This window comes from Nelumbo lutea, chromosome 2 (assembly GCF_056320005.1).
Source record: "Nelumbo lutea isolate HS-2025 chromosome 2, American lotus-T2T, whole genome shotgun sequence".
In the NCBI taxonomy this organism is placed as follows: Eukaryota; Viridiplantae; Streptophyta; class Magnoliopsida; order Proteales; family Nelumbonaceae; genus Nelumbo; species Nelumbo lutea.
The window spans coordinates 9,405,063-9,431,961 of record NC_142685.1 but is presented as its reverse complement, the minus strand read 5'-3'; the positions used below and the strand labels follow the sequence as shown (position 1 = coordinate 9,431,961).

Sequence of the window (26,899 nt, the reverse complement as noted above, 5' to 3'; positions counted from 1 at the left end):
TAATGTTTAGGGAAAATTCCCGATCAGTACCTTGTACTTTGGTTCGAGTGATAATTTGGTATCCGAACTTTCAAAATGTGACAATCCAGTACTCGAACTTTCAAAATGTAACAACCCAGTACCTGTTGTTAATCAGCTGATAAGTGACATCTAAAAAGTCAAAATTTCCCTTCAAATGCCATTTAATTCTCTTTATCAACCATATAAACGTTGACAAAAAACTGAAGAGTCCCAATCCTAACCTCTTCTATTCAAAAAAGTTGGTGACTGTTTAAAAGGATTTAGAATTTGGAACTGTTTATTTTATTGTCAATGTTTGGATGGTTGATAAAGAGAATTTATATGGCATTCTTAGGGCATTTTTGACTTTTCAAATATCACTTAATGGCCAATTAACGGACTGATTAATGGCAAGTACTAGATTGTCACATTTTGAAAGTTCGATACTGAGTTATTGCATTTTAAAATTTGGGTACCAAATTGTCACTTGAACCAAAATATAGGGTACTGATCGAGATTTTTCCCTAATGTTTATGGTGTTCTAGGATACATAAAAACAGTTGGAATGCTAACATCCAAGATGGACTCCCTTCAAATAAAAACTCTACGCACACTCTAAAAACACATTAATCTTGCCGCACATTTGAAACATCTCCATATGATTTTACTTAACATGTACAGGGATATTCCCGATTTGAAACATTTCCCAATTTACCGCTTGATGCTACGTGGGCAGAGTTTTTATTTGCAGGAGATCCAGGCTCCCAAAAAAACCATCAACAATAGTGGAGTGGTTTATTATTGTTTCTTTCGTTTTCATACTTCCATTTGACCCGTAGACATTTTTATTTTGATCACAACTTGTACATATATCTTTTGTTTCTGAAAGTAGCCTTGAAACAGAAGGAAAACTTCATTCATTCATTATTTTCGGTAACAAAACAAAATAACTTGTCCACTTGAAAACAATGGAGAGACGAAACTTTCCTATTCTAACTAAAAGTGAAAAAGATAGAAACTTATCATCATGACACTGATAAGATTACCGCCACTTGGAAAGAACTCATGAAAAACCAAAGTTTTTGTCTTTTACTTTTCTATTTTTTATTCTTCAACGCAATCTGAATCTGTTAATGATAACGTACCGATTAATCAAGAAAAACAACAAAACCCTACTCTACTTTGTTCAGAAAGGAAACAAAGTGTAAATATTTGTATCGTATGGTGAATTCTCGAATATCCTGGGTGATGAGATGAGTATCCAAAGATCCTAGTGGTTGTTGGATGTTGTATTTTCTATACGTGATCCTTCAATAAATCCACCCAAAAATGCCAAAAGGCTCAGAACCAAAATTTCATCCGATCTTACTGAAATTTGATGCCATAACCATGGCGTTAGGTTTGAAATTTGAACGCTTTGGGTGGTGGTCCAAACTCCAAGAAAAACAGGCCCAAAACAAATCCCTGCTCCATCTTCTATTTGTGTGGCTCAAAGTCCACTCAAGTTTAAAGTAGAAAGTTGAAAGAGAGCCACTTTCTCATTTATTTCATGCACTGGTAGGATAAGGATTTGAAACTACCCCAGGTTTGAGTACATTCATGGTTGATATTGACTGTCAATTAAAACTAAAATTTCTTCACCATGAGCTCGATCTTATCATCCTCAGTATGTTGAATTGAAGTCTTTTTCTAGTTTTCAGATTGGCCAAGTGTCAACTTTCCTTGTTCCCCAGTCCTATCATGCATAGAGTGGTCTTTGTCACCAAGAAAACCCACCTCTTCATTGATGGTTGTTGGTCTCAATGCGATCATTATATTCCTTATTCCCCTTTGATGAGTGTGCCTGTCTGCTCTGAAAGCTTCCCAAGGTTCTAACTTAGTCCATTGCTAACCATAGTCCCTCAACAAGCATTAGTTTCAATCCCTTATGATGTCTGCTAGAAAGCTTACATGTTGGGTACTCCTGGGTTGTGTGCTGTGACTTGTGAGCAGTGTATTGAGAGGTATAGGGCGTAATGTGATTATGTGTGGTGGAAGGTTCATGGGCTTTCAAGAACCCTATCTAAATCGTGGTCCTATTCGCTTGTAACAAGTGCTAGATCCACTGTTATGGTGTTTTCATAATTCAGTCCACCTCAAAAATTTGAGTCCCACCGTACACGTGGGATGAATCTGACCATGGATTGATACCAAATCCATGGGCGGAATGCGGTTTATAGGAGGGGGGGCTATTAGTAGACTAAGAGATGGCTGTAATTTCAGATTTCTGAGGTGGAGTGCAGTCTATTTATCTGAATTATTATTATATTATTTTTCACTACTTCAATTTTTTGGTCTGTCCCTGACTCTTGACCTTTTTTTTTTTAATTACAAAAAAAAAGTCTCCACCTTTCAACATGTGATGGGTCACTTCTTCTCACCGGGGCTTTAGATGGAAAATGACTTGTTTTTAGGATCTTAGGCTGCGTTTGGAAATGATGCAAATAAGTGCGAATGCAAATATGTAAAGTGTAAAATGGTTCATATAAATTGCAAAGTTGGTTTAGTTTTGCATTGACAGATTTACCTTCTTACCAAACAGACTTTTAGCTGAAATGGATGCAAACATGAATTTCAATAAAGTATATGTTTTTTTTTTTTATCAAAAATCCACTGGAATGCAAATTGGTCTGTCATTTGTCAATGCATAAATGTAATGTTACCAAACACAGGCAAAAGTGAACCTGAACCGGGATTTACACTCCATTTGCATCGTTTCCAAACGCAGCCTTATGTACATAATTTTCCACAAAAGGGTAATAACACCCATATATGTTTCAACTATTTAGGTCTACTATTTATAGTTTCAAGATAAGCCAAACATAAGGAAAATTGTTCATTTTTTCTATATTGAAAATGAAAATCATTTCCAATTAAATTGTTTGTTTTCGTTTATTTTACACGCAACCAAATGCAGCAGCAAAACAAGAAGGAACAAATGAACAAAATGATGCATTTAGAAAGCATAGAGATATACTATAGCAATTTGATGTTGACTTGGTCAGCCATCTTACATGTCTACTTCAATGTCATCTTTTTCTTTCCCTTTTATTGAGCTGCAAAGCTGTTGAATTGGTTTTTATTCTTCCCTTCCCCTCATCCTCAAATCCAAGTCACTTCCATTTGAAACCTAATTAACAGCGAACGTCCTCTTCCTTGAGACCACATGTTCATATATGAGTAGGAAGGAAATTTTGGTAAAGAGTAGTGAACTACCGCCTAAGCTACTGTCAGCCACGGATTATAGATTATTATGTGATAGGTGCAGCGATCCACAACCCTTTCGTTGGAATATAGACCTTCTCTTCAATTATGCCGAAGTGGCAACCATGCAGGGAGTTTGTGCTCTGAGTTGGGGGAATCTAGGACTAGAAGGACGTGGAGCAGAGTCTCGATATACTACTGCTGATCAAAAGTAGGGATGACAATTGGGTGAATTCAACTTGTGCAGGTTGAAGGCCAACCCAATAACCACCCATAACACCTTATCCATCTACCACCAATATCACAGAGTAGGCGCACATCCTATAACTCGACCTACTCCAATTTCCATGAACACCATTGTTGAAGGCTCTTTGCCAAAGGAGAACAGTTTGTGCTTAGTACTCATTTGAGAGGGCTTTCACGCAGTGGCTTCTAGTGTTGCAATGCAAGATAGGCCCCACATAGAAAGCCATGGAATCGTGTTTGCTGAAAAACCTGAAAAGCCAAAAAATAGGCTTCCATGAGCTGTAGACTCAATTTTCTGGTTAAGCCATTTTGTATTTTCGATAGTTCCTCAGAAGTCAGAAGCAGCTCAATCAACACTGAAGCCCTCCCAAACGGGTCCTTAATATTGATGAACTGAAGTTGAGAAGATTCGATAATACACACACACACACAGTCCCACCTTTCTAGCTGATTGCCAAAATGAAAAGATGCACTGGTCGATCAAAAACATAGGAAATCACAGAAATGAATCTTTACCCACCATATCGGTGAACCAGATCTTTCCGCAAGTAAAGGAAGGAGTAACATGCAAGTCATCAGATTCTATCAATATTGGTGAAGGTACAATGGTTTATACTAGCAGAGTGGCAGCACAACATTGAGATAAGTTAGTTTGCATGACACCAGGTTTTTTTTTTGGTATTAACCACTGCTTGACACCTCATAGGAGCCATTACTCTTTTAAGTAAAGAGTATAACTTCCCATCAATATCTCTTATTAAACAGAAATGATAATAGTGGGATTTGAACCTGCTGGGACAATTCATCCAATGCACCAACTGAGCTACTGTTGACACCAAGATGTTTAATAACAAAGAGAAGAGAAAGAATTCCAGCAAAGAGAAATCTGGGAGAGAATTTATAGTATAGTGGCAATGTGGCACAGTGGTAGGTCATGCGCAGAGTGATTGTGTGAAGTGAGTTCAGATTTGCGCCCCACATGTGCTCCATGGATTTTATTTGCCTTTATTTGCACTGTACATATTTGTATTTGTACTCCTAAACTGAGCCTAAAAGTTCAAGGTATTATGGAAAACCAGTATTATGATAAAAAATAGACAAGGTATTATGGTAAATGATGAGTGCCGCCTTAGCCTAGAAATTTAACTTTCGTGATGGCTCTTTAGTTTGCTACCAATCAAACGTATACGTATGGTGTCCAAACAGAAACAGTCGCCGTCACTCGTCAGTTTCCATAAGCCGGCCATTAACCCATTATTTACAATGCTTAATGCAAGGGGCAAGAAGTACCTGGTACCATAACCTGAAAGTTTCACACCGTTCGGGTATATTTGTAACTAATGGATATTTGGCCCTTTTCCAGGTCATGACCGCCTTAGTTTTCGACAATGGGACATCATCAGGATGTTGTTTACCTGGCAAATACAAGCTCAGTCTGCAAGAAACTGCCCTCTGAATCATTTCCATTGTATGATTAAAAACTAAAAATTCTTCCAACACAATTCTATAGCTCACAGAAGATCCTTCCAATCAGCACAAAAGTATTAAAGCCTCCCTTACAAATTAGGCATGGAGCTCATTTCTGTTCTCATACATATCCGGTTTCTGCAAATATTTCATTGCATCTCTTCACTCTTAATCACTGCAGTACTTGCCAAAACGTTGACAGAAAAGCCTAACCAGATTTGTAATAGTTGCTTGGAGGGCACAAGACTAATAAAAATTCTCCAAGACAAAACAAAGCCAAAGTGATTTTCTGCACATAGTGCGGCCGTCAAGCTGTAGTAACAAGACATAAATATGATCCATGCTTAAATTAAACCCACATTCTTGAGTTCAGTATATCTGACACTAATAAGCAATAAGAAACTATAAGGTGAACTATTCACAAGGATCATAGCAACAATCCAGACCTTTCACAAGAATTTCACGGGAAGATTGTACCAACACAGTCTAATGGCCTTGACATGGGGGGCAACTCAGGACCAAAAGATTTGACCTGGATCTGACACCACTACAGACAGGGACAAACTAATTACATACCCACAAATATATACTCTTTTTTTTTTTTTTTTTTTTCCTTGGGGAGTGAGGCAAGGGGCATCAGGTCTTCCAATTAGTAGACAAAGAAACTCTAGAACTCCACCACAACCAACCCCTAAAAGAAAAAATAAATTGTCTTGCCATAATGCTGGCAAGGGAAGAAAAAGACAACCCAATCATCAAACAAAGAGAAGATATATATGGGTACATACTGAATAATCTTGCAATAGTTGCTCCCATAAATAAAAGCACAGTGCATAAACCTCCATACCTGAAAATTGCAGCAAAGGAAAAATGCAATAGAACTTGCATGAGGAGGGCAAAGATCTACTACCATTATTCATGAAGATGTCAACAACCGCTTGATGCCCGTCTTCTGTTCAGATGTAAGCCGGCTGGGGAACTTGATGTTGAACTTGATTCTCAAGTTCCCCTTCTTGGAAGGTTCCTTGGGAATCGGCATTCCCTCACCTTTAACAACTTCTTCATAGCTGGGACTGATGACAGAGTTGATAGGGATGGTCAGATTCCGTCCATCCAGTGTTGTCAACTGTACTGTGTAACCCGTCAGAGCTTCAACCAAAGATACTTTCTGTGTGACAATCAGGTCGTTGCTATCCCTCTTGAAGACATTATGTGACCTCTCATCAATGATAAAGACCAAGTCTGAAGGTATCAAACCTCGCTGCTCATTACCTTTCTCTGGGAATGTGATTTTTGTCCCTTTCTTCCAGCCTGGTTTGATCTCTATTGTCAGAATTTCCTCTACTGTTGTGGGTCTCCTGCAGAAAGAAGATATTGAAAAACCAAGAGAAAAAGTTACTGGTAGACACCAAGAAAAAATTAAGTATTTTTAGGTTGTATATATTATGGTAATTTAATTAATAACTTGTACAAATATAAGAATCGCTATGGAGATGCTTAGGCAACATGAACCAAACCAACCTGTTAAGGTGGATCTGCCAAAGAGTTCAGTGGGCAGGGTTGCTCTTCCAAGAAAATTTAGGATAATACTAAACATACAAATGATAACTATTGGAAAGGTGTACATTCTCAAAAAAAAAAAAAAACACCTATTGTAAAGGTTGTAGTCTTCGGTGGTTAATGGAGCTTCTATGTTTTTCTTTTTTGGAAAAAGGTGGGGGTGGGGGGTAAGCATCTCTAGTGATACTCTCTCTCATCCACAAATGAAACGCACCTTCAATTGCAATGGCGATAGAAATTTAGCCAGATATGCATGTATGGTGGTTGGTGATTGTAGTCCTCCTTTCAAGCTAAGGTTTCTCATCAAACTTGCTATTGCTTTAGTTAGGGTTTATAGCAACTGCAATCCAGCCAAATAAATATATCTATAATAGTGATGCAGGAGCATCTAATTGCAAAAAAGACTATATATGAATGTACATCTATTTAGTCAGTGTCTTCCTTGGGGCTTGTATGTAAGTTAGGGTAGAGTAGCAAAGGGACTAGTCCATACAGATATAATGAAAGAGTAAACTACTTTAACCTTTCTTCTTTCTGTCATTTAAGGTTTAAAATGTCAATGTTGGTGGACATATCAGTCATCCAAAATTCCAAATATAAGAAACATGTCGGAAATGTTGGAAATATTGTAAAAATTATAGACATGGTGGAAACATTGTAAAATATGCAAAATATAGAATGGTATTTTATGAAATGATAAAGAAGCATAGGCACACCTTTTTAAATTATTGTGTTGTTCCAAATCATTAAACAAAGCTAAGAAACTAAGGTTATAGACAAAAGAATATGTTCTGAAGTTGCCCCATAAACCTTAAGATTCAGAGCTCCATGATAGAATGAGTTAAAGCAAAATTTTAACACAGAAAATGTAAATGGTTGTAATAGACCAACCAAATGATCTATTACACAAACAAAAAACTAATATTTAACTTCATGTTTGAAATGAATATTGAGCTAGCTCCAAGTGGTAATCATTTAAGTTAGGCAAACAATAACATTGTTACTTCACATATCCTAAGGCTATGTATGGTTTGAAGGAAAAGGTAGGGAAAGGCAAGAAAACCTATACAAGATTTGTAAAGGTTTCCTTGCCTTTCCCTTCCTTTCACTACCTTTTCCTTCAAACCAAACACAGCCTAAGGTCTTAAAATAGACGTAAATATATCATGTGGGTTAACTCCACTAGACTTTAACATATCTCCCATCGGTAAACTTTGTTTTAGGTGGTTGCCAAGGCATATTAAACTAAATATCAAGTGGGTTAGCAGAGTTGTGACCTTTGAGAGGGGCCAACAATTCAAGTGGAAAAGCTTTTTTCGCCGTTTTTTTTAATCCATGTTGATGAGGGCAGATTTGGCCCAACCTCGTAACAGGGAGACACGTGGGAGTGACTCGACATAAGTGACAACTCAGCATGGTCAGTTTGACACGTGGACATGACTCGACATAAGTAACAGCTCAGCATGGTCAGTTCGACACATGGGCATGACAACATAAAGTGACAACTCGGCGTGGTCAATTCGCTACGAAGCGACCTCGGGTACCCTGTTACCTCGAACTAAAGTTACTTTGAGCTGAGATCATCCCGAACTAAGATCACCTCGGTACCAGGATAGTGGTACCAAGTCCGCTACAGATCGAGCCCGAACAACTGGACCACCTCGGGACAAGCCTATCCCGGTGCAAGATCACCTCGGTACTAAGGCACTTCGGCATTCACAATAGGTCGGGTCCGAAGAACACGAGCTCAGGTGATGCTCACCAACTGCCGCATGATAATTCCAAGGATCTCACCATCGTACCCCGCGTCTTATGGGATTGAGCCTTGTAACGACTATATTAGCTCACCCACTCCCTGATTCAAGAGGAAATGGGCAACCTTACAGGTTGGTGACATTATTCCCACCTAACACGGAAACGAATCCCATCACAGCGGGGATCCAGGAACTACACCAAACCCGCAAGGACTCCAGTATATAAAGGCCTCACCCCCCAGGGGCGAAGAGAGGCGTAATCTCTGCTCTCTAGCTCTCTCACAATCTAATATCATTTTCAGCTCACAACTAAGAGCTAACTTAAGCATCGGAGAAACCCCGCCGGGTAAACAACACTGGGTTCTCTAATTCATCTCTTGCAGGTTCATCTAGCCCGCCGTTGCTAGTAGAAAAATCATCTCCTACAGGGAGTAGCCAGATTGCGCTACATCATTTGGCGTCATCTTTATCTCACCTTTTAGAAACTAAAGCTCTCACTTTCTAGTTTCCATTTTTTATGAACTCGAAGACTAAGCAGGAAGTTGATGGCAAACAGACCAAGCATCTCTGTCGACCTTATTTCAACTCGGATAAACCCTCATCAGTCCTCTTCGCGAGGTACCCTCTACAAGATGAGCTCTTCGTAGCTTCCATGGGAGTTGGCGGCCAACAGACTGCACGGACGCCCCTGCCAATCGAGCCTTCCAAGGCTCCCGTGCGAGTTGGTGACCTAAAGTCAGTAGTGCTGCCCCCATAGGTCGAGCTCCCAGTAGCTTCTTGTAGGAGTGAGTGACCGGAGTCACTAATGAGGCTGATGCAGCGCAGCTGTAGCTCTAAAGCGCCGAGCTGATAAAAAACCTCGGCATTGCATAAGACCCAGTCGCCTCTTCGACGTGGGCAAAGTTAAGGAGTGGACTTTGAGTTGCTCCCAGAGCCTAAGGGCTAAAGTGCCGAACTGATAAAAGACCTCGGCACCGCATAAGACCCAGTCGCCTCTTCGGCATGGGTGAAATCAAAGATCAAGGAGAGTGGAATATGAGTCGATCCCAGAGCCTAAGGGCTAAAGTGCTGAACTGGCAATGACTTCGGTACCACATAAAACTCAGTCGCCTCTTCGGCATGGGTGAAATCAAAGATCAAGGTGAGTGGACTATGAGTTGCTCCCAAATCCTAAGGGCTAAAGTGCCGAACTGATAAAAGACCTCGGCACCGCATAAGACCCAGTTGCCTCTTCGGCATGGGCGAAGTCAAACATCAAGGAGAGTGGACTATGAGTCGCTCCCAGAGCCTAAGGGCTAAAGTGCCAAACTGGCAAAGACTTCGGTACCACATAAGACCCAGTCGCCTCTTCGGCATGGGCGAAATCAAAGATCAATGAGTGGACTATAAGTTGCTCCCAGAGCCTAAGGGCTAAAGTATCAAACTGATAAAAGACCTCGGCATCGCATAAGACCCAGTCGCCTCTTCAGCATGGGCAAAATCAAAGATCAAGGAGAGTGGACTATGAGTCGCTCCCAGAGCCTAAGGGCTAAAGTTCCGAACTGGCAAAGACTTCGGTACCACATAAGACCTAGTCGCCTCTTCGGCATGGGCGAAATCAAAGATCAAGGAGGGTGGACTATGAGTCGCTCCCAGAGCCTAAGGGCTAAAGTGCCAAACTAGAAAAGACTTCGGTACCACATAAGACCCAGTCACCTCTTCGGCATGGGCGAAATCAAAGATCAAGGAGAGTGGAATACGAGTCGCTCCCAGAGCCTAAGGGCTAAAGTGTTGAACTGATAAAAGACCTCGGCACCGCATAAGACCCAGTTGCCTCTTTGGCATGGGCAAAATCAAGGGTAAGGAGAGTGGACTGCGAATCACTCCCAGAGTCTAAGAAATTGAATCAATGCTTACGAGCTCATCGAATTAGTCATTTCAGGCCAAGAGGAGCAATCTACTCCCTTCGCCGAGTTACGTTCAGCTTAGGAGTGGGGGGGCAAATGATTAGGGTGGATTTGGCCTGACCTTGTAACAGGGAGACACGTGGGCGTGATTCGACATAAGTGGCAACTCAGCATGGTCAGTTCGACATATGGACGTGACTCGACATAAGTAACAGCTCAGCATGGTCAGTTTGACACATGGACATGACTCGACATAAAGTGACAACTCGACGTGGTCAATTCGCTACAAAGCGACCTCGGGTACCCTGTTACCCCGAACTAAAGTTACTTCGAGCCGAGATCACCCCAAACTAAGATCACCTCGACACCAGATCGTGACCAGGATAGCGGTACCAGGTCCGCTACAGATCGAGTCCGGACAACTGGACCACCTTGGGAAGAATCCACCTCGGGACAAACCTACCTCGGTGCAAGATTACCTTGGTACTAAGGCACTTTGGCATTCACAACAGGTCGGGTCTAAAGAACACGATCTCAGGTGATGCTCACCAACTGCCGCATGATAATTCCAAGGATCTCACTATCGTACCCCGCGTCTTACGGGATCGAGCCTTGTAATGGCTATATTAGCTCACCCACTCCCCAATTCAAGAGGAAATGGGCAACCTTACCGGTTGGTGACGTTATCCCCACCTAACACGGAAATGGATCCCATCACAGTGGGGATCCAAGAACTACTCCACCAAACCTGCGAGGACTCCAGTATAGCCTCACCCCCCAGGGGCGAAGAGAGGCGTAATCTCTGCTCTCTAGCTCTCTCACAATCTAATATCATTTTCAGCTCACAACTAAGAGTTAACTTAAGCATCGGAGAAACCCCGCCGGGTAAACAACCTCGGGTTCTTTGATTCATCTCTTGTAGGTTCATCTAGCCCGTTGTTGCTGGTAGCCAGATTATCTCCTGCAAGGAGTACCCGGATTGCGCTACATCACATGTTCTGTCTGCAAATAAATCACTAAGAAGTTGCCCACTGATACATTCTGAAAAAAAAAAAAAAAAAACCTATTATAAAGGTTGTGGTCTTCGGTGGTTAATGGAGCTTCTATGTTATTTTTTTGGAAAAAGGTGGGGGTGGGGGGTAAGCATCTCTAATGATACTCTCTCTCATCCACAAATGAAACGCACCTTCAATTGCAATGGCGATAGAAATTTAACCAAATATGCATGTATGGTGGTTGATGATTGTAGTCCTCCTTTCAAGCTAAGGTTTTGGACCAAACTTGCTATTGCTTTAGTTAGGGTTTATAGCAACTGCAATCCAGCCAAATAAATATATCTATAATAGTGATGCAGGAGCATCTAATGGCAAAAAAGACTATATATGAATGTACATCTATTTAGTCAGTGTCTTCCTTGGGGCTTGTATGTAAGTTGGGGTAGAGTAGCAAAGGGACTAGTCCATACAGATATAATGAAAGAGTAAACTATTTTAACCTTTCTTCTTTCTGTTATTTAAGGTTTAAAATGTCAATGTTGGTGGACATATCAGTCATCCAAAATTCCAAATATAAGAAACATGTCGGAAATGTGGGAAATATCATATGGAAATATTGTAAAAATTATAGACATGGTGGAAACATTGTAAAATATGCAAAATATAGAATGGTATTTTATGGAATGATAAAGAAGCATAGGCACACCTTTTTAAATTATTGTGTTGTTCCAAATCATTAAACAAAGCTAAGAAACTAAGGTTATAGACAAAAGAATATGTTCTCAAGTTGCCCCGTAAACCTTAAGATTCAGAGCTTCATGATAGAATGAGTTAAAGCAAAATTTTAACTCATAGAAAATGTAAATGGTTGTAATAGACCAACCAAATGATTTATTACACAAACAAAAAACTAATATTTAACTTCATGTTTGAAATGAATATTGAGCTAGCTCCAAGTGGTAATCATTTAAGTTAGGCAAACAATAACATTGTTACTTCACATATCTACAATATTGTCACCAACTTATGTTATAATACTATCTCTTGGACTCCACATAGCACTGGTAGTGTTCACTGGGGAATATGTCGATTCTGGTAAAATTTAATGTTGCTACCCATGGATGTGGAAATGGAAATATGTCGCAGAAACTCTCTTGTACTCCACATAGTGCTCATAGTGTTCATTGGGGAAATGTCGATTCTGGTAAAAATTTTTTGATGAATGGTCGATTCTGGTAAAATTCCGTGTCGTTACCCATGGAAATGGAAATATGTTGTGAAAATATTAGGGAAATTAGGGACATTTTAAACCAATGGTCATTTCTTCTTTATTCTTTTCTAATAAATGGTCTAAGCAGAATAGCTGATATCAATAAATTCAATATATAAATAAAATCTTCAGTGCCCCTTTCATTATTCATACTCAACCACTAGGGGGCTTTGGTCTGCATATCAACCTATATATATGGAGCCCCCTGTGCAAAGAACTCTTCAATAATCAAAGGCCCAAAATTCTAATCGAGCAAATCAGAAAAAACTCTTATACACATGCTCTTGCTTCACCTCACTCCATTGTAGAGGTGATTCACAGGCATCTCAGACTGCATAATCATGTGGGCCTAAGGCAAGGTTTTGTTGTAACAGTCCAGATCAGGCTGCTAATAGCCTGGTCAAGGATAGGTTGGCTTGGAACCTCAAAGTCAACAAGCTCAAACCATTCCAAGGCTACCTATGTCTTACCATTGAAAATAAAATGTTGTGTAAAAGGTTTACTTGTTGGATCATTATAAACAATCTAGAAAACCTCCACAATGGCAACTCATTTTAAGCTCTAAGACCAATTGATGATGGTGTTCAAGCTCCAAGAAGGCCACACCTTTGGGTTGGGTTAGGGTTGAGGAATTCAGACTGGGCTTTGTTAGGGCTGGCTACTTTAGTTTGAAGGTTGGGCTAAGGTTAGCATAGGGGGTTTGACATATCAGGTTCGACTAGAATTGCCCTCAACCCAAAGTAACCAGGACCCAATTAAATTCCCCAGGGCTGGGGCAGAACCAGCTCAATGTGCCTTACATACTTTGCCCAAACCCAGCCCAACCCAGTGAATGCCTCCCAGCCAACTTCCAGATAAGCAAAATCAAACAAACAAACAAACATGGGAACCATTCAGTCAAGGGCTGCTCATACCATCAACTAGTTTGGGCCTAAATGTGTATATGTATCCTGCCATGCATACACACATTCAAAAACCATTGTACACAGGACTGAGCACAATCACCATACTTAACTAAGAAAAACAAGCTCACGAGATCAGATAATCCAGTCAGTTTTACTGTGTTTCCAAACCTAAAATAGTACAAATTTCTAGTCACTTCAATAGAACCAAGAAAATTATAAGGTCCATGCGTCCATTTTGGCAAAACTTTGAACACTATAGAATGGAGGCCATACAATATTGTCCAGCATAAGCTTCAGTAACATAGAGTGGAAATCAGCCCTTAAATTTTCAAACTCCAGGTTGAACTTGAGATTAAAAAAAAAATCCAACTGGCAAATGATCACGATTCTTTTTAATTAGTAAGGGGCAATTACCCAATGTTGGTTTCAACCATCCAGGGTCTTGGGAGGGGTGGATTGGGTACAGACATAAGCTTTGGCATTTTTTCCTGCAAAGTGGCTGCTCTCATACTTGAATCCACATTCTCATGCTTGTCATCCCCGGATTTTACCACTGCACCGAGTAATGGCCTTCTTTTTAATATCAGTAACAGGAGAAAATCTATCAGGACATCTAGATTATTTTGCCAGTCCAAGAAAGTGATATGCATAGACAAGTCAATAAGTTTGTCATTATCTACAATCTTGATATAAATTTCAATCACCATGCATAGCCAAGTAAATGTTCTCTGCCCCAAATACCAACACCTGGGCAGACAGACATGAAGATCTGTCATGCCTGCCCTAATAATGCCCAGTGTTGACCATCAATAGGATCATATAGCTTTTGATTGGACAATTCATAATATCCTTTTTATTTACACTAGTAACCAAAATGTAATTAAAATAGAACACAATGGAATAAAGACATAAATATCAAGTTCCCTAAAGTTAATGATGCCCAGATACCTGTACAAAGGTGTGTATCATGTTGGATACTTCAACTTTTAGTTTAAATTTTGTATCAGATACCATATCCAGCCGTATCCTTTGTCATATCTGGGTAAAGAATAGGGAAATACAAGAACAAATCTCACTTCTAAAACGAAACTAACTTAACAACCGCATACAATTTGATACAAAGATCAGCAGATGTGTATGGCAGACGCACCAGCAGAATGGGGTATTAGTGGGGATTCTTTGTATTGGGATAACATCCATAGGGAACCTGAGGATATATTCAGTCAAACAAGAGGGGTTCTGATGGATTATGCAGCTGGGCTACCCTAATCTCACTTTTGGGGGGTACCTGGCACAACTCATTTGTTTGTTTTTACAAATTAAACATGCTACTGTGTTAACAATCAAAAGGGGAAGGGGAAGAAACTAGTAACAATGTCATGTGGTTTTCTTTCTTTTTTTATCAGTATATTAGAAATGAAGCTCAATGGTGCAAAAAAGACATACAAGCAATGAGAGATAAACCCTTTTCTCTCTCCCCGAAACAACTTTTCTTTTTTTTACAACCGTGCCCAAAACAACTGATCTCTACCCACCCCTTGTTTAGCAGGAGCATCAGCAAAGGAATTTCCACTCCTTTTGACCCATCGTATTCTCACCTCCATATTTTGTATGAACCATTTGAATTTCCTCCTTTCGTTGTTATAACTCCACAGTTTTTCCTCCTCACTTAGTAACCATCCCACAACCAATTTGGATTTTAGAGTCCCCTTCAATAACTAAGTTTCTAATGTTCAAAGATCTCACCCTCTTTACTCCTTCAGATAATGCCAAAATTTTAGTTATTAGAGAATGTCCTATTCCAATAGGGCCAGAATAAAAAGCCAATATTTTTTTCTCTCTTCATCCCTAAACATTGCTATTCTTGATATACCCAGGTTACCCTAACTGCTTCCATCAAAGTTGAGCTTAACAGACCCTCTTTCTGGTGAGACCAAGTAGGAATGCTAATATCCTTAGTTGGAGCAGAATTTGCCAATTCCTTCCAGTTTAAGATGATGTCATTCACTGAGACAGAAGAAAAGATGTCCAAAGATTTCAGCCAATGGGCCACTCTAATTGTAATAGTCTCTATGGTGGCTTCTTTGCTTCTCTCCTGAAAATTCCTTGGGTTCCTTTTTTCCCAAATAGTCCAATAAATAGCAGCCCTTGTGCACCTCCACATACCCCTTCCCCTTTTCTTTTGCCCACCAAAGAAGGAAAAGTCAAACAAGCTTTGCACGACAGCTGTGGGATTCCACCTACATCCAAACAAGGAGAAGAACCATTCTCGGAAACATAAAACAAAAGGACAGAAGATTAATAATTGATAGCAAGTCTCACCATTGGCTTTACACAATACACACCAGTGAGGGGATAAGCACCAATTAGTTCTCTTTCTTTGAGCAGGTCATAGGTATTAATTCTTCCATGAATAGCTTCCTAGCAAAAAACTCTAATCTTTGGTGGAATAGGCTTACATCAAATCTCCTTGACAGGAAAAGGTTGACCAATGATAGATTTATGCAGAGTAAAAACCTTGAAAAAGGAAGCAAAGGAGGAGCTAGAGAAAGAGAGAATCCAGATTCTACTATCATGTTTAGAAGGATCCAAGCACCCCCCCCCTCATCAAGGATTTGAAGTAAAGCCAGAACACTATTTAGCTCACAATCCTAAAGCCCAAATCCCAGTCAACCCCAAAACTTGAATTAGAAGGAACAAAAAATGAGGATAAAGGCTCATTTTTTAGGTCAGAAAGTGCAAAAAGAGAGGGGAATTGTTCCTTAAGAGGGGAGCTCCCAACCCAAACATGTTCCCAAAATTTAACAATGTCAAGTAATGGATGGTTTCTCCTACATGGGAAGCACTAATGGGAAGATAGGATCCAAGTTCTACACTTACATTGGAACATTTCAACCTGTTTAGTTAATGTTATCATCATCCATTTTAATGTTAGTTTGAGAATAAACCCAACTTGGTTTCAGTCAAATCTCAACCTCAAAGCCTACCTTGCTTAGCTAAACAAGCCTGAGTCAAACTTTGATGACCTTGGCTTGTTTAGATATATCATCGTCACCATTGTCTACACCAAGCCTTCAACTGGCTAAGCCCAAGACAAGAAAAAATTAGGCAAAATGAACTCAAGCTATCCACATGGTTGACCTGAGGCTAAGACTAAGGGAAATGTTTGGAGAGTAAGCACAGATTATGTTAGAAGTCAGATACCACAGCCTTTGCCTCTAATCAAGTATAGATCCAAGGGCCATCCACTAAAGAGGAAAACCAAGATGATGCAACCTGGCACTCTCCTATAATTAAATTCCAATAATTGAAAGAACAGATCAATCTGAGACCTTGAAGAAGATCAAGCATCCCAGCCCTCAAAGGAAAGCCAAAACCAACTGAAACTGAGTAACTTAACAACATCCCTTATAGTGCGCCCTATTTCTGATTGCCCATAACCAAGTTAATTATAGCCTTATAGGTCCACATCCATGTCCAAGTTCATCAACATGGGGCCATTAGTCTTTTATGACATTCTACTTCAACAAGAAAAATAATAATAAAATTGCAACCTAACTTCCATTGAGTGTTAGTTTCATAGCAGGCCTTCCCTTCATATAAACAATTGCTCTCTTTTGAAGGAGGGCAGCAATGCAATCTGATTTATCATGGTTTTCTAATCTGGAGTTCCTGATCCATATTTTATTTTCTATAGAAAAACAAAGATTTTTCTGCAAAACAATTGGCATAGAAGAAGTATTGAAGACCTGAGCAAAAAAAAGGGTGACAAGAAACAATAATGAAGAATCAAAACTAAACAACTCTATATACCCCCCCCCCAAAAAGAAAACAAAAGTTGTTATACAAAAGTCCCTAATAAATGCAACCCAACCAAACTAAAAGCAGCCAAAGAAAACAGTATTCAGTCCACCACACCAAACCAGACAGTCAGCTCATAACCATTCCAACCCCTTCTCCTCCCTGAACCAGTGTTTTAAAAGTGCAAGGCACAGGGGCCAATTTGCACCCGAGGCACAAGGCAAGGGAAGTGCCTTTTCAAAGCAAGGCGCAAAAATACAAAAGAAAAGGTAAAAAATAGAAAAAATGTCAGAAAATTCAAAAAAAGCCAAAAAATGCAAAAAACATAATATTAATAAAAAATATAAACTTAAGTTTTAAATTAAATGTTTTAAAAAATATTATCTAAAATTCAAATGCATAAACATAACATGTACAGCATATTGAAATGAAAATCTAAAAATGAAATCAAACATATAAAACATCTTCAAGCATGTAAAACCCACAATCTCTTTTATTCCTCAACTGCACCTCTTCAAGTAGCTAATGTGATGTAAAACATATTAAATTCCTGATTCTACGAGTCACCTTTGTGCCATGCCCCCAATACAGCCACTAGGTTCAAAAAAAGCAAAAAAAAAAGCGTAAAATTTTCAAAAGGCACATGCCTGGGCTAGGGCACAAGGCGCACCAGGCATGCGCATTTTGAAAGTGTTGTGCCTAGGACCTGGGCCTGGGCAAGGTGCCTACCCTCACCTGTGCGCCTATGTACACCTTTTAAATCACTACCTGAACCTAGAGCTTCTAACCTGGTGCGCCTTTTGAAAGTGTTGCACCTAGAACCTGGGCAAGGCGCCTACCCTAAAATGCGACTCACTTGTGCACCTAGGCACGCCTTTTAAATCACTGCCTGAACCTAGAGCTTCTAACCAAACCTCACTCCAGCTTCCTGCAATCCCCATCTTTCTTTTCTTGATAATTTCCTGGATTCCCCATCTTGCACCACCTCTTGCTTCAATTCGAATACATCCCACTTGATAAGGTTAAAACCTTTATCCAATTAGGCTCAACATTAATTCCAGTCATATCAATATCCTCATCTTCCAATCTCCTAAATGTTTCTTCAGCAAAGGTACCACCACCCAAAGAGAACATTCCAACCAACTTGGCCAAGTGAACGTCCAAAAAGTACCACCTAATATACTTCATATGTCCCTTCTTTCACAAATGCAACCATTACATATTCTTTGCTTCTTTAGTGTTAGCTATTCATCCTTTCAACTTCTTGTGCCACATTATTTAGATTTAACACATTACTAATGTTTGAACAGGGCAGAAAAGGGGGAAAAAAAGAAAACCTAAATCCCCACTGTAATTGCTTGAGTTCATTTTGTATCTAAATGAGTGAAACTGCAATGATTCCAAATCATATCCACTTTTCCCATCACCATGTGTTAACCAGGATCTTCTTTATCTGCAAAGGAAAAAAAATTACTAAGCAACTAAAAATGAAGAGTATAGAGAGCCCTTTAATGAGTGAGGACTAACCCTTGAACCTTAACCAAAGGGTAGCCAAAGAACTAAAAGCAGATAAAAAACAATAACAAACCATCCCAAGATCATGTCTACCGTATAATAGCAGATTGGAATAACTCATGTCTGTTGACTCCCTATCTTGTTAAATTATCAGCCAGGGGGTCGGCATATCTTGGAATCCATCTAAACATGATGTTCGCCTAGGATGCCAAAGATCTAGCCACACAAATACTATGTCTAAGCATCCAGGGACCATCACAACCCTCTCTCACCCATCTGATCAAAACCTAATTCGTAGAAGGTTATCCTTCTACTTTGTTTCTAATGGGAATTTTGTTTTAAATATCACCAATCTTGTAAAATATTCCTGAATATAAAGGACTTCAACTCTACTTGATTGGATCATTGGAAGAAGGTTATCCTTTTGTTTTCAAGTTTAGAAAAACTGAAGAAAAGCTAACAATAGCAAAGAGATGCTCTTAATGCAGATGAAGCTTTCATTGGATTTTATAAAGCCAAAATAGGAAAAAGAATCTATCTAGAAATAGCATAATAGGTTTTATAAGGAATTCTAGCACCATGGGCCCACTCAATGTTCCTTCATGTATGGGACATTCATAGTGCTAATGAGCATTTCTCTAGGATCAATTTGTAGTAAATCTTGGAGATTAATGTGGAAAGATATGGTGAAGTCCATCAATATTTAAATTGGAATAATAAATTATAAAAATCAAACTAGGACTAAAAGTACTTCCTAAAAGGGACTCAATCATGGGAAGCAAATAATTTTGGAACATATCTGATCTGAATCATAAGATCCAAATTGAATATTTCTTCCATAGTTCTGCCATCAAATAAACCAGATCCTCTATAAATTTTCTATTTCATCAATGATAACTAATTTTTTCCTCTATGGATATCAGAGATCTTATTCTAAAACAAAATAATACAAGCACAAAATTATAGAAAAGAAAATTAAACAGAGAAATATGAGACAACCAAAGAATATAAATCTGCATAGATGCATTACAATCGATCAGCAATATGTTTCTTTCTCTAGGAATATGAGGATTTCCAAGTTCCAAGTTTCCAACCATGTCAAAATGATTAGTCGAAGAAGCCCATGCAAAGGTATTACAAATGCATATGTACTTCAATTAGCCTGTTTTCGATTTTAAAATCATATCGGTTAATGTAAGGTACCCATGAATTGCGAATCCGACGAAGAATTATGAAGAAAAGAAGAAAAGAAGAAAAGAAGAAAAGAAACCCACCCACTGGAATCAGCAACTTCCCTCGAAATCTTCATCTTCTTGGTCGTCCCTTTGTACAAATCCTCCAAACTACAGGGGAGTGTCCGCTCAATTGGAGGTGCTTTACGTGGTGCATTAGCAGAACCTTCTCCTGCTCCGCCCCTAAATGAAGCAAAAATATCCTCAGCAAACATGCTTCTCGGAAAAGCTGAGCCACCGGCACGCGACCCACCCATGTCTCCCATCCCTCCGAATGGACTCGAAAAGCCAAAGAACTCAGAAAATATGTCATCGGCGCTCCTCGGGTTAAACCGAAACATCGTGGGGCCACCGGCATCGGATGTGGCGAACCCACCGGCGCCTGGAGGTGGGACCTGACCCTTGAGACCTTCTTCGCCATACTGGTCGTAGACTGCTCGCTTTTGTGGATCACTCAGAACCTTTTCAAATAACAATAAACAAATAAACAAGTAGATAAACAAACGAGGGCGGAGAAGAAGGAATGGGATTGACGATTGAGAGTTATTACATCGTAAGCTTCAGAGATTTGCTTGAATTTGGCCTCGGCTTCTTTCTTGTTGTTAGGGTTCTTGTCTGGGTGCCATTTCATGGCCAGTTTCCGATACGCCTTTTTCAAGTCATCTTCCTTTGCATTTCGGTCTACCTGTAAAATCTTGTAGTAGTCCACCCCCATCTCTCTCCCTATCTCTCTCTGTATGTCTGTCTCTGTCTCTGCGCGCGTTTGCAGTTTGGCTTATCTGAGTTTTTTTGGCCGGAAATTTCCACTAGGTGCGCTGGTGCGGGACTGGAGATAGCGAGAAAGAAAGGGCCACGGGGAAGGAGAAGGAAGCGCAAGTCGGGGCTTAGAAATGGGCCTGAAGAATCCATTTAGACCCATAAGAAATGCCAAGCCCAAATCTCCTAAAAGTCTTCCGGTCCATGTAAGGTTTAACAAGTGGATGTCTATCTCACGAGATACCCGTATTAAATTGGTTTTTCGTGGATTGTCACATATCCACAGTCGCTTTTGTTGGTACTATCTACGGGTGAGCAAATGGATAGGTTCTACAGAATTGAATGTAACTGGTCTCAAGTCAGCTTTGAACTGATCCTGTTTAATTTGTTATAGAATAGGGTTTGGTTTCAAATTCTTAGAATCAATTCCCATTCAGACTGGTTTCAGTGTCTAGGGGTTTACCCTACCCGAACCGGCCTTGATTGGCTTTAGTGGAATCAATATTGTTGAAACTGAATTTGCCTTGAAATAAACCCTAGTATACTTTTGGGAATGTGAAGATTTGGATCCAAGTATTCATGATTATGAAGACCATAATCTCACTTGATCATTGAGTTACTTAAGTGATTTGATCATTTGTTTTCGTTTTAATATTTGAATATGTACAATAAGTAATGTAAAAGATAATGTTTACAAAGTTTAAATTTAATTTATAAGTTTTTAACCATATAATGATTATCTACATATTGAGTAATCTAATTTAATCAATAAAATGTTTTAAACTGTGGAATCGACCCCAGAACCACTAAGGCTATAATCAACCTTGGAACTAACCTTCACAGGATAGGTTTTGGTTCTAAAAACTTAGAATCGACCCTTACAGGATAGATTCTAGGTTATGCCATGAAAGTGAACTGAACCGGCCCATTCTCACCCCCAGTAGTACTACCATCTACCAACTTGTAGTAGGATATGAGGTGCCATTGGATTCATATCTCTTGTCTTCTGGATTGATAGACTATCTAAACTTCTCATCTATGACCTAGAAAACTGGCCAGAATTTGCTCAAGTGTTTGAACGAGGATAAGAGTGTGGCATTGCATTACCGCTTCTTGTCCTGTTTTGGTGGAGCTGATATAAGCAGAAACGTTTTGAATCATCAGGCAAAATCTATGATGTATGCTCCACATCATCATATGATAAAAGACAGTTATGTGATAGACTGATAGTACACTTCGGAAAACATGAATCAATGAAAAAGCTGAATTAAACATGCAAACAATATTAATGAACCAACTTAATTCAATGTTTAGGATTCATGAAAGGATTTATATATCAATACAATATTAGATTATAGCTAAGTCTCTTGAAATGAATCTAGGTCCAGAATATTTGAGGAAGTTTTTAGTCATCAAGATGGTAAAGTAGCCTCTATCGTGTATGTTTTTCTCTACCCAGATGGACATCTGATTTAAATACAGCTGAAATCATGGAACTTTGTGATGTTGTCCCATTTGAAGTGTTCTTAATCGAGGACAAAATTAGATGATATTGTCAATGGACGAGGCCAAGGTGAATGAATGAAGTTGTACACTGAGATCTGTAACCAGGAGAAAGGTTAGAGGCCTAAGGAGTTATTCCTTGGGTAGGTACTCTGACTCTCAAGTTAGTTGGTAAAGAAAGAGGTGGCTGAGCTGAGCAGATTGGGATAATGCTGGTCCGGGCCAAAGAGATATTCTAAGTGTTTTTTCAAAAAGTCATTTATCTTGAATGGAGAATACCTATTTATAGTTAGATGTCCATGTTCTAAATGGATAGGGCTTCCGGAGTTATTGAGATGAGGTTGTCCGCCGAGTTCTTCGAGAGGTTTCCTCTCCCTCGGCAGAATCCACTTCCTTGTCCATGCAGGGCACTCTTTCCTAGTCGTGTTCTTCTGTCACACGGTATTGACGTGAAAAAAGAGAGAGAATGGCCACGAAGGTTGCCACATGGCATCCTTGGCTAACTCAACCATCACCAGAATACTTTGATCATGTTGTGGGGCTAGCCTGGATAGGAGATGATGTGTGGTGACTGCTTTTGGCCCTTTGAAAGCATGCTAGAAGGCTATTTCTTCCTTTCTTGTGTGTCTTTTCAGAAAGATAGTTGGTGCATCAATTTATGGAGTTCCGATCTCCTACCCACACCTCATTACAACTGTACATTGAAAATATCTCCCTTATTTTCATGTTTCCATTCACAGGGAGATATTCCCAATACACAGCTGTGGGAGCTGTGGGTAGGTGTAGGTAGGAGATCTGAATTCCAATTTATGCCCTACACTCATTCTTAAAGCAAATGCTATATAGTTTCTGGCACCCGGGCAAGATGTCTTCATTCATAGTTCTTACAATAAATAAATACTTGGCAAAATCTATGATGCATCAGCATTAAAAGATGTGGACCAATGGTACCTTTGGTTCATGCCTTGTTAAACGTCAAAGCACACTTGTTAAACATGAAATATAGTTTATGAAACATGGATCAATGAAAAAGTAAAGATGTTTTTAATATCAATGGTTAAGATTAAGTGTAACGTGCAGCCATTGAACTCTAAATACTTTCCAGATCTCTTTTATCACAAATTCTTCCATACAGAAACATGTTTTAATTTGAAGCTTTCATACCAATACAAATGAAATATTGCTCTCCAGAAGCTACTCAAATTTTGCTTGATATTGGAGTACCAATTAGGTAATGAGGCTACAATAGCTAAGTTCCCTTTACCACAAATTCCATCGGAGGTTTCAATATGCAAAAGAGTTTTTCAATATGATTCAAGTAGTGCATGGTAGCTTGTGATTTTAGGATGAAATAACAGGAAGGAGCCCTTGATCCCACATTGCAATCTATCTGCAAGCTCAAGTTCAAGGTCATTTGAAATCTCTTCCTCCAAAAAATAATGATGGTTGTGACGGGTGGGAGTCCAAAAGCTTGAGTATTGTGAATCACTTTGTTTGAGGGATTACTTGCAAATTACTACAAGTAAGTCAGCAGAGGCTGTTGTGTTAAAGCTTGAGAATCTGTCATAGAGGGTGACATATCCAGCAACTGGAACCCTTATGGGTCCATGGTTTTCACCATATTTTTATATCTTTTTCAAAAAAAAAAAGTTGGTGATTTTTTTTCCAACACACGTCTCCTCTCTATCTTTTCACAAATTTGTTTTTCTTTTATATACATTTTTTTTTTCCTTTTTACCACATTGTCAAGTATAATAGAAGAAAGTATAGAAAAATAAATTAATAAATAAATCAAAGTAATTAGGGATGCAATTTGGGTTGGGTTGGGTTGGGTTGGAAACTTCTTAACTTTTCGATGTACCCACACCCTAACCTGAACTCTATGTGGTTGAAATTCTATAAATCGGACAATCCAACTTGTAGTCTGTAGGGGGCGTTTTTTTTTCGTATTTTAAGAGGGGAAAATTGGTCAATGGGATTTTAGTTTCCATTGACCAAGAATCACATGTTCATTTTTCACATTTATGTGGAGACCAAGGAAAGTTTAAGTGACACCCATCTCCTAGGTGGGTAAATAACTTTCCCACCTAGGGGAAAAGTTGTCAACACTTGAATGAGACAAAAATACCCCATTTAATAATGGATTTTTATAGATAAAATGGTCATTGCCTTGTTTACATGAGAAATAGAAAAACATGAGTAAAAAACTTACCCAGGTAACTGCATTTACCTGGATAAATAACTTACCGAAAAGCAAACTGGGCCAAAAAGTGGCAATGATCCAGACATGAGGCGAATCACCAATCACTACATTATACCTCCTTGACTTTCCCAATTCCTTAAATTTCTTGTACTTTCTCTCTTCCATTCTAAAACCATCTTTCTTTAAAACTGTATCCATTTTTTTTTACTCTCAAAATTTATTGTCTTATATTGGATTTTTTTACATTACACTCATGGTTCAAACTATTGGTATACTAAATACGTAAAAAATGTATAACTCTTTTTAATTTATTTTTTCAATTTGTTACATTTACAAATAAATATATTATGGTTAATACTAACATTTTAACATATTAAAAAAGTCTTAATCTAATTAAATAGATAGTGTTTGCGAAACCGATACATTATTATACAATATCCACCGATGCATTGTGATATTTTAAGCCGAGTTCCCTTTTGCTATGACAATATTGTAGCGTGTGACTAAAACAGAAAACCATAGCCTCTTCGGTATACTGCAGTGGCCTCACCAATAAGTCTCTTCATCTAATTCAAGGTGGGCCATGACAATAAATCAAAGGCTTTGATTTAATTGTTTCAGCCCAGAGCTAATGTGAATTGTTTTGAACCTTGTGTGGTGCACAAACAGATAGGCTCTCCTAGTTAATCCATACAGATCAATGTCCCAAGAAGATTTACTCTTTCTGCTTTTTTTTTATTTTGATGGATAACGCCATTGTTTTTCCAAAAATAATCATTCTTTCTTGGCTTGTTAAAAGCTTTTTTTTGGTGGATTTTGGCTTGATAAACTTGACAAAACACTTTGTTTTATTTGAAAGGGACATTAATGGTCAGAATAATTTGATTATCCTTGTACACATCTCCTACATTGAAGAATATTAGGAGGGCATATTCTTGTTTTTTTTTTTTGTTTTAAAGGAGTAGTGAGCGAATGATGAACTGTTACTCATGTCATCGACCCACTTGTATTATTTGTTTAACATAAATTTGATGATGGTCTACGGGCTTAATAATAAGGTGGGTATGACATCTAATCCGTGTGGTTATGATTCTAATGCATTGGATTGGCTCAAGTCTGGGGATAGATAGATGACCATTAATTGTAGTATGGGGTTATCCTAATTTGCCATGTGGTAGATATTCAGAAAATCAGAGCCCTTCAGTGGAGGAATCCCATCTAAGAGGGCCCACACACACAAGTAATGATCCGAAACCTTTGGATCATATAATATATATATATATATATATATTATAAGGCATTATTTTTAGAAGAGTTTAAATATAACTTTCCTGTTTTGACAGTTGTCGAAAATTTTTGCTTCAAAAACACAAAATTTGTGCCAGCTGAAAGTCTTCTGCTGGTTGATGACTGTAGAGGACTGATCATCCTAAATTAAGGACAAGAGGTAAACTGTGGGCCTCGGACCACTCCTGCTTGACATGTTGGCCCAAAATCTGTGCAGCTTTGAGAAATGGCCTGGACATCGTGCATGTAAATGGATTAAAAGCCATAGTCAAAAGGTGAAATAATAGAGTCCAGATTTCCTACTCACTTTTCTTATCCACTTTTTATCCGTCGTGAATTGCTGCCACACATCTCTCAATTCATAATAGAGATGTGTGGCTCCAATTCATGGCAGGTAGAGAGTGGGTAGGAAAAATGAATAGTAAATCCTGAGTGGAAATAATATGATTTGGTTTGGGAACAATGCAAATAAAGTGTGAATACAAATATATTCAGCACAAAATGATTCATGTAAATGCAAATTTGGGTTAAGTTTTTATTAAATGCAAATTTGGGTTAAGTTTTTATTAACAATTTTGCCTTTCTTATCAAACATACTTTTAGCTGTAATGAATACAAACATGAATCTCAATAAAATATACGCTTTTTTAACAAAAGTCCACATTGAATACAAATTTATTTCTTTTTAATCCATATACATTTTACATCTCATTTTGAATGAAATATGCATTGGAAAATGTGTTTCTATCATTTGTCAATGCATAATTGTATTATTACCAAATACGGGCATAACTGAACCATAATAAATATTTTCCCTGAACCGGGATTTACACTCCATTTACATCATTCCCAAATGGAGCCTTAGGATTGAATTAGGACAAAATCTGCGATGCATCGTTTGTACTATGTTGCGAATGATGTGGTTAGTTGAATGTAATTGTAAATATAAAAATACATTTGTAAAATATAAACCAATGAAAATTAAATAAGGTTGCTTTTGTTTCTAGTGTAAAGTTTTTATGTAAAAGTACATCGATTGAAAAGTGAATCGATCCATTTAAATATAATAAACTGTTAAAGTGATACACTTAAAACAAACATAAGAAAACTCAAACCAAACCGGTGTAAAATTTTCCCTGGTTTTTCATTTACACCAAAAACAAAATCAACCTGAACTTCAGTAGTGATATGGAAAATTGCCCAGAAATGGCCGATCTTAGACTCTTAGTCTACGGCAAAATTGAGCTTATCCCATTCGGGTTAGGCCCACTGCTGG

The 26,899-nt window shown here is 38.7% G+C and overlaps 1 protein-coding gene across 1 annotated transcript; it reads right to left on the bottom strand.

The window, feature by feature from the left end:
• Nucleotides 1-5,269: 5,269 nt before the first annotated feature.
• LOC148868454 (uncharacterized) lies at nucleotides 5,270-20,814 on the bottom strand. Its single transcript, XM_088970273.1, has 3 exons — nucleotides 20,425-20,814; nucleotides 19,917-20,335; nucleotides 5,270-6,314 (listed from the first exon to the last, which is right to left on the bottom strand). Exons 1-3 carry the CDS (start codon nucleotides 20,587-20,589, stop codon nucleotides 5,873-5,875), a joined length of 1,026 nt encoding a protein of 341 aa, XP_088826399.1. The 5' UTR covers nucleotides 20,590-20,814; the 3' UTR covers nucleotides 5,270-5,872.
• Nucleotides 20,815-26,899: the final 6,085 nt, after the last annotated feature.